Below are 14,251 nucleotides of genomic sequence, written 5' to 3' on the forward strand. Positions count from 1 at the left end.
TTGTTTCCCTTCATCTTGTTAAAAAAACAAAACTGTTTTATTGAATGGGAAATTTACACTCAGTAGGAAGAAGATTAAACCTCCATGAAAAAACAAACAAACAAAAAACAACCTCTTGGGCAATAGACCACATGCACTCCCCAAACTGAAAGCAGAGATTTTGGAGAACCAGAGGACAGCCCAGAAGTATGACTATGTTGCCAAGATGGGTTGGTTCCCACTTCTACCTCAATCAGTGGAAGTAATCTACATAAAACTAAAGCTAAGAACAAAGCAAAAGAAATCTTAAAATCACTGCCACTTCAGCAAAGAGAGCAATACAATGCAACTCACTTATTTCTCTGTTTCCTCCAAGCCTCTCTGAAGTCATAACCATGCAGATCACTAACTTCCAAGAACTGACCAGTCATGACAGAAAACAAGATAACTATTTCTGGGTTTGGAACTGCATATTCATCATGAATAACTGAAATAATCAGCAACTATTTCACTGCTGGTGATTTAATTACCTTTGCAAGGCTGAAAAACTTAAGAGCCTCTCCACGTGCGTCTCAGGCTGGAGGTCCCTCTTTTTCAGTGAGTGTTGCTGGATGCTAGACTGAGAAAGGATGTCATAGTCTGAAAGCATGGACTCAACCGTGTCTGGAAGAACAACAAGGGAAGTTTTAGTTTCAGGAGACTCTCTTTTTCACAAACGCACACATAAAACAGCAAAACAGAGCCTCTCATTTCAACCTAAGATCACTGTTGCTCTAATTGAGGATAACTGTTGTACATTTCTGTAAAGGTGCATTTTGTGCAGGCAAGTAGAAATTGTTGTGCGAGACAAGACACGATCTGAGAGACGCAAACAAAGAATTTAGCTCAGTTCTTATAGCAATTTTAGAGCAACCAAGCCATCAGTTTTACTGCCACAGCTGTGGAGATGCCAATGCCCTCCTTGGCTGCCCTCTGGAAACTGGGGAGAATATCCCTACTGCTCTGGAGCGAATCACTCTCCTCCTTGCCTGCTGGTCCCCATATGAGTCTGAGGAAGAAAATAATTTAACATTGGAAACTTCTACCAAATTCAATGCAGATCAGGACTGCATTTACTACCTTTCTGTCTGACAGGATCCAGAAAACAGATGGCTGCATAGCTCAATCAATCAGAAATAACTAATGAGGCACCTCCAGGTACCCCAGTTTCTCAGTACCTTATCATCACACAAAACACCTTTGATTTCCTTACTCAGAACATGAAAACCTGCTCAGAGGAGGGAGACCAAGGGCCCAAACACCTGTGTGGAGCAGCACACAATTTACAAATTCAGGTCAATATTCTGCAGGTACTTCCACCATTAACAAGTGCACAAGATGGTTCTCAACAGTGTTTGACTTCTGCTGATAAAGCCTCCTGCTGCTTTCTAAAGCATCCCTTCACCAGAGGTACCCACCCCCACACTCCTCCTCTCCAGAGCACCCACCACCCAGCAAGACACCTGACAACCACCTTCGCTTCCACAAGCACTGATCAATTCATTTGCTATTTACAGCCTTAATTAGAGGCCCTTATTCCCACATTACCATCTTCCTCCTGTCAGAGATGTTCACTCTTTTCACTGCACCAAATGAGGAGCCAGCTGTGTTTCACAAGAGGCAAAGAGCTCATCCAGTCATTTTTTATCTAAAAAAATTATCATTTTTTCCCCTCCATTTCCAGTTGTGCTTCTAAACCATACATGACAGCTACCAAATTTTATTAAATGAAGATGGCCTTCCAATTCTTTAGAGCCCCTGATCCCTATCTTACACCACCCAGCAAAGTAACCTCATGTGTTTTATTGGACTTTTAAATGAGCAGCATCACTAGGAAGCTGAGTTTTACTGGGTCTTGTGCAACAAGCAAAGACCGACAAATTGAAATCTAGGTTGGTATAGCTCCTGAAACAATTTTTTTCTTTTTGAACCTGACAATCAGTACCATCATTTTTTTCATTTATCCCCAAATACATGCCTCGAAAGCCCAAGAAAGCCTTTAAGAACAGGCACACTGTTTGGGCCAAGGCAAGCACCTCGCTTTTTCCTTTGCGAGGGGGAGGGTGAGAATTAACCACTAGTGTATGCGTACACGTGTGCTTGTGTCCACTGGAAGTGAGGGAGCTGTAGACACAAAGATGACCCTCACAGCCCTTCACCAGACCAACCAGCAAAGTGACAGAGTGGTGACATGGCTGCCTTCTCCTGCAGCAGAAGCCACCGAGCAGCGGTTCCCAGGCTTCTCCCACCCAGCTGCCCCTCCCCTGCCGTTGAGCAACACAGGAAGGGCAGTGCAGTTGTAATTTCCTGATTTCTGTTTACAACCCACAGGTTGAGAACACCTGCAATCGATTACCGTGCGTTTCGGTTATATGCAAAGGTAAGTTTCCACCACCACCTTCGTGTTGTGGGTTTTTTTCCCCTTCCGCGCCCTGTTGCTGCACGTCAGGCAGCACCATCATCGTTCGCTTGCCCCATGCTGCAGAGTGGGTTCACTAGAGCCACGCAGTGGGCAAATACCTAAAAACGCCCAAAACATCCCTTTTCTTTAAAAAGCCCATCATAATTCATTGCTTATAGTCTGGCACCCACCCTCATCCAGAACCACCTGGGAGGAGGGTAAGGACAGGCAGGGAAAATCAATTCTGAAAAACACCCTCATTAAACTGTCTAGTCCTAAACTTTTTTAATTAAACTTGAGATTCTTTCAACACATTCAGCTAGAGCAGACCCCTCAATTAAAGTGAATGTTGATATATGGGATACCAAATGTTGGTTCATGATATAGAGCAAGCATGTGGTATGTGGGCCACGAATCAAGAGAGGTGCGGTACCACTCCTGGTACCACTCCACTGCTTGAGGACTTACTGACACAGGGACTTGCCAAGCACAAGGTCTGCCCAAGAGGCACAATCCCAGCTGTAAAACACCACTCCTGCCCCTTCCCACCTCTGCTTGCAAAATATTGCCCAGAACCAGGGAAAGGTCATGCCAAAGAGCAAGATGCAGCTGCCATTATGGCCAGACAAGATGTCTCAGTTTCGTGGCATGAGGCCTGAGAAGTCTGGTAAAGAAATCAGGTTCTTTTATTTGGTAGGCAAGGAGAACTTCAGAAGTCCTGCTCTACCTCACCACACACAAACACCCTTCCAGAAATGCCTCACAGAGACATGGGAAGGGTAGCAAGAACAAGACCTACAGAATTGATGAAGATGAGTAAGATGATTCTGTTAAAGTAACAAATGAAACACAGGACACTCCTAGTTCCTGTAACCCTGAAACAAGAATGCACTTGTTCGTATTTCCTCTTACTCTTCCTAAATTTGTTTGCTTTTAATTTTACTTGCAACATAAGTAAAGACTTAAGACATGCTGCTGCCAGACCTAAATCTGTGAACTAATTCAAGTATCAGACAGATATGGAAAAAATATACTGGTAACACACTCAAACCAAAATTTTTCTGTAAAATTTTCATACTGTGAAAATGAATCCATGATCACGGCTTACTGAAAATAAAAGATAAAGTGTCATTATTTTTTAAAAAATACAGAACTGTACAGAGTCCAACCGTACAGCAGTCAGTGGATGGGAGCCACAGCAAGCATATACTTGACTACTTTTTATTGAAGTTTAGTAATTTTTCTGGCATTCCTTCCTCATTTTCTTCACTATGGTCCAACAGCCATTTCCCATGGGCTTCAACAGCACTGAGCTGACTCAGGTCTTCCCAAACCACTTTCCTGTAGCTCCTTTCCTTCTGATCCCTCCTAGATTTCTGCACTCCTCTCTTTTTGGAGAGGATGACCTTAATTTCATCTTGATATCCCAAATATTTATTTATTTATTTACAACTGCCAACCTTCACCTCATTGCACCTTCTCCCCTTGAGGAGGGGGGACACGACCTTGCCAGAACATAACACATCTCAGGATTGTAAGAGAAACAGGGAAGGAACACTGGTGACAAAGACAATAACCCCAAAGTCCTCAAGAAGAAATCCACAGTAGTGACTTTACTTCATCCCCCAGCTTTGAACTCACTGTTTCCTCCTTTTCTTCCATCTCATTTCAAGGCTAAAAGCCTACTGCCACTAGACTTTGCAACTTATAAGACACAGGAAAGTATCTTTAAGGTAAATTACGGGCCAGTACATATTGCACCAATCTACTCCAGCAGCAAAGAGCTCAAGAATGTGCTGGGCAACAGCTCAGCTCACCAAGTTGGAGCCCACCACATATTTTTTAAAAGAGGAGGTTTCCCTTCAAGTGCTCAGCTACCAATTCAAATACCAATGGCATCCTTCTTCAACCAGCTCAGCTTTCATAAGCAGAACAGTAAATTCCCATGATCTCATGCCCAGTCTATTGCCCGGAAAGCAACATGTGAATGTGGCAAGTCAGCCATTTCATAAGTACTCTTTTGAACTGTAGTATTTATAGAAAGGTTAGGCTTATCTGGAATCATGAAGTTCTAACCCAGGAGATATAATTAATATTTTGAAAAACTCTATTCATACCTATCTGATAATAGAAAAATGTCTCTACTTAAGACACAAGATCCAACAATATTTAAACATATTACTTTCAGGATTTAAAAATGACCACAAGAGCATCAGAGGGATCTGCAGCAATGATTGCAGTTATTTTTCCAACCATCCCAAAGGCAATAAAAGCAGAAATAAACCTCCTGTCAAAAAGCACTGGGATGGGATGACAAGCCTACGGAGAGCAGGCCCAGAACAAACAGGCTTGGGGAGAAGTTTGCTGTGTGACTGTTAAATCGTTGGTACCTTCAAGCCTGAAAAAAGGGCTCCAGCTGTATTTTGTGTTGCACTTGTTGACTACAATCCAGGTACTGATTTTGAGCTGATTTCCAATAGATATCAAATGCTTAACAAAAGCTTGTGAGCAGCTAACTGATAACATTTTTTCTGATTTGGCCAGGCAGTGACTGAACGGTTGAAGGGCTCCATATTCTTTATTGCTTTTATTTTTTTTTTTAATTCTTCAAATGATGGTGCTCTTTATACATAAAAATATTCTAATTAAAGTAACCAAATACAGTCACTTCAAATATAATTCGCAGCCTCAGTCAGAATTTGGACCAGGAAACACATTCTGGAGTCTTTCCAACCTGAACCATAAGAGCTAAAGCAAGTTTCCACCACCCTACATAAAACAGCTGCCCCTGTGTTTGTGGCAACAGCCGGTTACTGGCTGCAATACAGAGGAATTGTTTGACTGGAGCACCATTCCAGGGAGTGCTAATGGAGAAGGCCAATGTGTTCATACCTCAACTGGGCACGCAAACGGCCTTCACCAGGCAGGAGGTGATGCAGTCACACCTAAATGTTTATGGGTACCTTCTCGTAACAGTTTACACTGCTTTGAGATGACTGTTGATGAAGAGGATGTGTTGAGAAGATCCATCTGTGGGAAAGCTGTTCCATAACAGCTCATTACACGTGTGTTACATCTTTCTCCGGTACATCTGGTACCAAGCCATTGCCAAAGACGGAAAACAAAGTAAACTGAAACGCTTATCCCCCACAAAACAGCCCATGCTTTTAACAGTTTAGATAAATCACATTTATTTGTTTCCACCAAAGAGTGGCTGCTGTTTTGCTCATCAAGTATACATGAACAGAAGTTGTGTGAGAAACAGGCTCAAAGCAAGAACCAAACATACATCAGACTGCTTATAAACCATAACAGGATAAAGCTTTACACTCTCTGTTTAAACACATTTCTAGACAAACCTGTTAGTAAGAATGGCGAGCCACATCAGCATTGCTGAATGTGTTAAAAGGCATGTTTTTGACTTGATCCCAGCTGCACCAAACTTGCTGAACCACGTGAGAAAACAAGGTGACCAAATTCAGTTAGTCACCAGTGCAGACAAAGCCTCAGGGTACGGTTACACAGACCTTGCACTGGGAGGTAAAGGCAGGCTGACGATTTACCCTCTACCAGCTACTCCATAGTATAGTTTTCCTGCAGTTACACAGGGTAAACTACTCTGTACTTATCACACATTGACAAGTGCCCAGTGATAGACACCGTGAAAACTTAACAACATACAAAACACCCTGTAGCTCATCTCAGGAAAAACTTGCTCATACAGCTGCACCCTTATACTACTCCAAAGATTTTTCCCCCTACAGTAAAATAGACATCTGTTGCCGAACTGCGCAAATATTTCCTTAAGGGTGCAAATTCTGTTCAGCAGAAGCTGTGCAGATATTTAAACTGCTATTTCTGGTGGTTTTGAATACAGCAGAATGCATCCAATGGCTCCTACATGTTACCTCACACGCTTCCAACCTTGCAAATTTTCTCCTTCACTAAACACATCTTAAATAGGGACCAGTGAAGAACAAAATTTATTCTGTTTGATCTACTTGATTTAATAACTCAGTATGTCCTATTAGTGAAAGTAGAAAGCACTTCCTGAAAAAAAAAAAAAAAAGCAATATCCTGCTCAAATATTGACATTATAAAAAACATAAGGAAGCCCACCGAATTAACAACCTCATATTTAAAGTGAAACGAGGGCAATACAGCTGTCTCATCTTAAACCAGAACAGCATCATATGACTCAATGCTCAAAAACAAACCCCCAAAAAATCACATGCTTTCACATATCCTGCAGACAAGAACAGCCAAGTCACAGGATGTAGTCTTCTCTGGAAACAGATCATTTGTCTGGCTCTCCAAAAACTGTCAACCTCGTTACTTAGATGTGCTTAGATACCACACCACAAAATCCTGCTCTGTCACAAAGTAAGTCTGATTAGAGCTGATTCTAGATAGAGACTAATTACTGTCTGGGCTACACTTGTGAGACCAATCCCTTCTCCCCATCTGACTGCATCTCTTCTCCTTGTGGATAATGGACTCACTCAGATAGGATCTTCCAAATTTCAAGGCACGTCACAGGTACTGAGGGGCAGAACTTTAGGATTTCAGTAACAATCTAAAAAGTTGAGAAAGGAAACCAGGGAATGGAAGGGATACCATGTTCTTGTTCAACAGCTCTGTAATTACAGATCAGCATCAAGTGGGTGGCAGCTACAGGTGCAGCTATAGGGTCCTCCCTGCCGAACAGAGCCCCATTCCCTTCCCACCGCCCAGTCCACGTACCTACACAGGTTAAAAATGCAAGTATCAAGGAAGGAAAAAAAAGTACAAATAATGCATATTAACAGCAGCACAGGAAGACAGGGATGGATATTGTGAAGAGATGCAGGGCACGAGTGACATAAATATGGGCTATAAAGCATACAAGCTGCAGGCTGGCAAGCAGGACGGTCTCATACATCTGCAAGAACAAAAGACATGAGGAGGACCATCAGAACCATTGAGAGGATTGCAGGGTATCCCCAAAATAAGCAAGTTTGAGTGTGGCATATGAAATCTGTAGAACAGGACAGCAGGATGTACTGCTTTTTGCTAAAGAAACCTGGTTCCTGGTTAACCTTTTATTACACACAGCAAAGGACTTCCCTTGATAGCAAACTTGGACTCCTGCAGTTTATAAAAAAGCTGGGGCGAAAAAAGAATCAAGCTGTTTATAACAGAAGTTAAATATAAACTTCTATCTCCAAGATAAATCTCTACTGACTACTAAACACATAATTAAATCCTGGTGTAACATTAGAGTGCAATCAGGAGAACCCTGCACTGAAGAGCTGGCGGGCTGCACTTCCTCACCGGCTCCTCCAGCCACAGAGCAGAAACCCACACTGGGGCTCCCGCACGCACACACAAAAAACTTCCAGAGCAGCAGAAGCGTGAAACTGAGATGAGTCACTGCTGCTATCAGCAACGAACAGCAGCAGTTAAGTTCTCAGCTTTTAGCTTTTACGGTGGGGGGAAAGAAAGATAAACCCACCCCAAATCTTAAAGGCAAACAAGAATTTTCCTTTTTGGCTGCTTAGAGATCAAACCAAATTGGCAGCACTGAAAACCAAACTCACACTGAGCACTTGGTTATGTTCTTAATAATTCTTAATAATTAGAATAATAATTATTAAGAATTAGAATTTAATCTAGTGTTGACATTCTTTACTTTGTTGACTTTGAGTACTTCTCTCAGGAATTACACTTCTATCATATTTTCTTTTTTTTTTTTTCCAGTTGGAAATAAAAACATGGACTGATTCACATGACCAAAAGAAAACAAACTCAAGAAAAGTACTTTAAAACCTCGATATTAAGAACCTCCAAAGAATAGATTGCCAATCCACGGCACAAAAATCACACTGATAATTTGCATTCAGTGCACATCTACATGAACAATTTGCTGCTTATATGGAGACAAAGCGAACAGAAGACTGTGTATTTACCACTTCGCCTGCAATACCACCTATGGAGACGCTGCATCTACAAATTCTTGCAATGATTTTGAAATAATCCCGCAGCATCACAGGCAGGTATCGCACTCTGCAACATACTGCTATTAGGCTGTGTGTTCTTGGATTCTCCTCCACGTAGTGCATGGTGAGATGCACACCCAGCCCTCAGCCTGTGGAATCAAACTGCAAAACCAGCTCAATCCAAAACAGTCGTCTTGCTTAAAAGCATTTTAAAATGGGATAAAAAACAGTAATAAAACTGGCAGACTACAGTCAGGAAATTAGTCACTTGGCCCTTATCTAGGTCTTGCCTTAGTCTCTAACAGATGCTTCAGTCCAGAAGGACAAAATTTAATCTTGCATAAGGATTTTGTTGCTAATTATCTCACTGCACACTTTTGACACTGCGCTAAACCTCCCACCCCTTAACTCTTCGGCAGCTGGTTACGTTCCTGACCTTACAGACTTCCTGTGCTTTGTCACACCAAGTGTGAAGTAGAATTCAAAACTGACTGCAAATGATTTTATGCTGACCTCTGTATAACTCAGCTCCCCCAGTTTATTCATCAATACCACTATCATTTGTTTTTTTCACTCTACAATTCGTAAATTTTAGCCTTTTGATGTGTATTATGTAGGTTTGTACCAAACCATTTGGTACAATGGTTTATAATGGGTCATTTCTTTTCCTCTTGAGTTCTGTGTGGTATTTGAGCAGTGGGGAGGAAAAACAATTCAGGTCCAGGTTACCTCCCTCAGATTTTATTAGTACAATATAGCAGGTAGAAAGACCACCAGTGAGCGATTCAAAGAATATCATCTGCCCAGGAGAGGAACAGCTATCTTATTTCTTTTAGTTCCCTGCCTAGCTTGTGATAAAAAGATCTCATCTGAAACAGTAGAGTAAGACACATTTTACATATCGACTCTTTTCTGGGCAATCCCGGATACGTGCTGCTTAGTGGCAGTACGCTACTAATACACTCTGTTGTAAAACAGATTTGAGCAGCTCTTTAGAGATACTCAGTGATGTATTCAACAGCAGTGAAGCTGAGTATTTGCACCGCTATTCAAGTACATTGTCTTGTTATCATTCAGATAAGTCTGAGCTCCAAGACAAACAGCATTAATATTTAATAGTTATAAAAGGTTACATTCAGAGATAAACAGCAATGGAAAGAAAAATTTTAGAAGACCTGACATTAATTTTTCAGAGGCAAAACTATAACAACATTATATTGACTAGAGTCACACTGCTCCCAGAAATTAATCCCTGCTGACAACATTATTAAAAAGAGCACCGCTTCCAGATCATCTAAAGGCAACAAACTGAGGTGGATCCCATCCTACCTTCATGCCTCACCTTGAGCACAACCCCTACCAACCCACAACACACAGGGCAGGTACTTGGACACTCATGCTGTGCGCTAGTCCAGGGAGTGGACTCCACAAACAGAAAACACCCAAATGAAGACACCCTACCCCTTACTGAAAAAAAAAAAAAAAAAAGTGATTAGCTTCCAGGTGGCTTAGCTCCATGAATGTGCTCACAGGAATGGGGAAGGGATGAGAAAGCTGAGGCCAGGATTGTGGCAGTCCCAATTTAGATCAGTTTAGACTGCTGGAGCACCACACCCTGAGATTGCTTCAGCTGAAAAATGCTGGGAAATGACCCATGTCTTTACATCTACTTATTCTATTTTTTGTCAAATTCTATTTTCACTGTACGATCATTTTTTTCCTTCCTGAAAAACTGAACTTTTAGAGAAACAAGCAAGAAAGTTCTTCATAGAAATCACAAAATGGTAACCCTTGAAACTTCCTTAAAGATACTGCTTGCCAGAAATCTGATTTCAGTTCACAAAACTCAAGCTCTGTGGTTTAGGAGAGCTCTCAAAATAGCACAGTTGAAGTTATTAGAAGGAAAAGAAGATATTTTAGAAAACCAAGCTGTGTGCAAGATGAGGACAACAGAACTACAGCAAAAGATGAACGTAAAACCACAGTACAGGCAAAGTTATTTGGAGGGCAGCTTGTAAACGGCATAAAGCTAATACCTGAAATAGCTTTTTATTATATCAAAAGAAACCACCCAGCTAAATAATCAGAGGGGCTTGTAAAACAAGTAAGCTGCAAAGACGACAAAGAATGGATGCTAAAGACCAGTAGCAAAAAGTAAGAGAGTAATTGACCTTAGTGTTCACTGCAGAGGAGACTAAAATGATGCCGGAAAGCTTGTCTTGATAGGATGAATCTGAAGACCTGCCTCCCAGACTCAAGAAAAGGGGCTTTAGAACAAGCCAATAAAATGAGCAAGAAGCAAACAGGACATGAATGTATTAACTTAAGAGTTATAAAGCACTGAAAAAATTAAACTGGTCAACTACTCATCATGGTATGCAAGTCCTGTGCTACTGGGCTTGCTGCAGGTAGCCTGAAAGGTGGTAAGCGCAGGACCAGTGTCCATTCCAGGTATCATCTCGGGTCCTAATCACAAATACACTCAATGTCCCTACCTGACAAACAGGCAGTAATAACAACAAACCGTGAACTACTAGACTTGTGGCTAAATAAGATACTAGGGAAGTAGTGCCTCATATATACTAGCATTCTGAAAGAATGAAGCGTGTGGATAAATGCAACACAATGGAGCACACCTGGATTTTTCAATCTCCCTCACAAAATGCTTTTATATATTTTGTTTACTGAATGACAGAACAAAACGTTTGATGAAATTCAGCATGTGAATGTGTGAAATAACACCAGAAAAAGAAATTCTCGCTGTATGTACACAGCAAAGTATTTCAACATAGTTGTTACCACTCAAAAATAAAAAAAAAGAAAAGAGATCTTGGAGTGACTACTAAACAACAAAAAAGGTGGAAAAAAACACTCATGAAGAAAACAAAACCAAAAGCATTCATCATTATAAATCCATGGTACCTTTGCATCACAAATACTGCCTTGAAGTCTTGGTCATACACCTCAAATAAAAATCCAATACAAATAGAAAGTGTATAGACAAAAGTAACAAAGACCAGTAAAGTCAGGATTTTTTTCTCATAGTAAGAATTATTATATAGACTAAGATTTTTCCCACTTAAAAAAAAAAAAGAAAAAAAAAATGATTACAAAGGAAACAAAGAACCCCAGGCACCAATATAGGTTAGGGGTGGATCTTCTGGAAAGCACTACTGAGGAGAAGGATCTGGGAGTCCTGGTGAATAGCAAAGTTTCCACGAGCCAGCAATGTGCCCTTGTTGCCAAGAGGGCCAATGGGATCCTGGGCTGCGTAGGGAAGAGCATGGCCAGTAGGTCGAGGGAGGTCATTCTACCCCTCTACTCTGCACTGGTGAGGCCACAACTGGAATACTGCATCCAGTTCTGGGCTCCCCAGTTCAAGGGAGACAGGGAACTACTGGAGAGAGTCCAACGTAGGGCAGCTAAGATGATTAAGGGATTGGAGCTCTCCCAAAGAGCTGGGGCTCTTTAGCCCGGAGAAGAGAAGGCTGAGGGGAGACCTTATCTATGTTTACAAGTACCTAAAGGGTGGGTTGAAGGATGATGGAGCCAGACTCTTTTCAGTGGTTCCCAGCAATAGGACGAGGGGCAACGGGCACAAGCTGGAACATAGGAAGTTCCACTCAAATATGAGGCAGAACTTCTCTACGGTGAGGGTGACAGAGCACTGCAACAGGCTGCCCAGGGAGGTTGTGGAGTCCCCTTCTCAGGAGATTTTCAAGACCCGCCTTGATGCGGTCCTGAGTAATGTGCCCTAGGCAATCCTGCTTTGGCAGGGAAGCTGGACTAGATGATCTCTAGAGGTCCCTTCCAACTCTGACAATTCTGCGATTCCTTGAAATTACACAGGTCTGTAAAAGTCACTAAAGGTGTGAAGAAAATTAATAATTCTTCTATATTGACCATTTCTGATAACAGAAATGGTCAAAGTTTAGAAACACAGGAAAGGAGCTTTTTCTCTAAGCAGTATTTCATAAAATGGAAGAGCTCACAGTCCAGGCATGATGGTAAGGAGGCCAAGAATGCGAAAGCTAATGGATAAAGATTACACAAATTCATAGCAGACAAGTACTCTAGAAGACATAAAAATCTGACAGGCCAAGATGCAACCTCTGTTTGAGGAGCTCCCTGACCTGCCTGACGTTGAAAGGACGTGCTGTGTTTGTTCTGTTTCTGTTACGCTTCCTGGAGCATCCACCACTGAGCCCTATTCCTTCCCAGCTTCCTGCAGTCACCGACTGTGGAGGTCTGCACAAAACCACAATTCTCCACTTCAGGTGCAGGAGAGGGGGACAGTGACACAGCCTAGACACCTGTTGGGAAATCTACTGAGAGATCTAAGCAAAGGGGACTTGAAGTAGTCACCACTGGCCACACCAACTGGAGACAGGACATCTGACTGGGTAAGACACGATTACTGCCTCTTGCAAGAGCTCATCTGCCATTTCAGTGATAAACTTTTGCTTATTGAACAGAAGAACGCAACTTCTTCACTCAGAAGTAAAAGTTTTGATGCAAAACTAAGTTTACAGAAGTTAAACAAAGCAACGGTTCTCCTCTGTGTTAAGCTTTCTAGAAGTCACACTCAGCTGCAATAGCTTCAGGCTCTCTCTGCAGCAGTGACTCTCCAACCAGAACTATGAAAGGAAGCCATTTATGTGATTATCCTGCCCTAACATAACGCAAACTCCTGTGAGGAAAACTCCTCGGCAGACCTTGGGTGTGAAGATAGAGTGGTCTCACCACCCCTGTGCAGAACATAGCGACCCCCAAACACACTGCCCACCACCAGTGATGCCTTCAGCTGAAGGGGGACCACCACCACAGCAGGAGAGGACGGGGCCTACACGGTCTCCAGGGCCCCCTGCACTCCCCGGCGCACACCCACCCGGAGGCAGGCCACGGGAGCAGGCCGCGGCCTTGCCCACGGCCACGGGCCGCCCTCCAGCCGGGCGCTCACCCAGTCCACAGGCCTCCCAGCTCCTTCCCGCGCCCCACAGCGCCAACCATGCCCCACACCCCTCTCCCCACTGCCCCCCTAGGGAGAGGCGGGGGTGCCCGCCCCTCGGCAGTGGTCTCTCCCTCACCGCCCTCCCCCTCCCGCGGCTGCCATGGTCCCGTCCTGCCCCTCACCGTAGCGCTGCCGGCGCGGCGGGCGCCCCAGCGCCTCCAGCCCGCCTGGCCCCCACAGCAACACCAGGGCAGGGACCAGCCACAGTCGGAGCCTCATGGTCCGGGCGCGGCTCCCTCCTGCACCGTCCGCCCGCTCGTTCGCATCCGGTCGGAGAAACTTCGCCCTCCGCGGCCCCTGGCGCCGTGCCGGGCCCGCCGCCCTCCTGGGCCCGCACCCGGAAGCGCGGCGGCTGAGCCGCGGAGCATTGTGGGTGCGGGCGGGGCCGCCATCTTAGGCGGCGGGGCCGGACGCTGAGGGGAGGCGAGGCCCGGCTGGGGGCCTGGCTCCTGCGGGGCGGCGGTGGGGACAGCCCGCCCTAGGTGCGGCGTGGGCGGTGTCACTGCGGTTGCTCGCCGTGGCGACGGCTGCGCTGTGAGGGCGTGGGGCTCTGGGAGCAGCGTTCTTCATCCCAAGGGCATTCGCTCTCTCGGGGCATCCTCGCCAGAGCGCCCTTACCTGTCTCCCGGCAGGAGCACAGGCCTTCCGTCCGCCTTTGGAAAGGGAGGGGGCTCAGGGTTTTTGCTGCCCCTCTTTGGGGTGAGCTCGGGATGCAGGACCGCCCTGGGGGAAGTTCCAGCCTTCTCACATCCCACATGCACAGCAACGTCTCACACAGTTATGTTGGCAACGTGTAGAAGGTGGTTTCCTCTCAGTCCATGTGAGTGACTTTAGTCACACTTG

At 44.2% G+C, this 14,251-nt stretch overlaps 1 protein-coding gene across 1 annotated transcript in view; it reads right to left on the minus strand.

Annotated features, from left to right (window-relative positions):
* ADAM17 (ADAM metallopeptidase domain 17) overlaps window positions 1–13,737 on the minus strand; it is a 35,638-nt gene extending 21,901 nt beyond the window's left edge. Inside the window, exons 1-2 of the mRNA XM_074153357.1 lie at window positions 13,531–13,737; window positions 510–642 (exon numbers count right to left, since the gene is read on the minus strand). Coding sequence (XP_074009458.1) covers window positions 510–642; window positions 13,531–13,627 — 230 coding nt within the window. The 5' untranslated portion in view covers window positions 13,628–13,737. The remainder of the gene's footprint in view (window positions 1–509; window positions 643–13,530) is intronic.
* Between the last annotated feature and the right edge of the window lie 514 nt (window positions 13,738–14,251).

This window comes from Numenius arquata, chromosome 9, assembly GCF_964106895.1.
Source record: "Numenius arquata chromosome 9, bNumArq3.hap1.1, whole genome shotgun sequence".
Lineage (NCBI taxonomy): Eukaryota > Metazoa > Chordata > Aves > Charadriiformes > Scolopacidae > Numenius > Numenius arquata.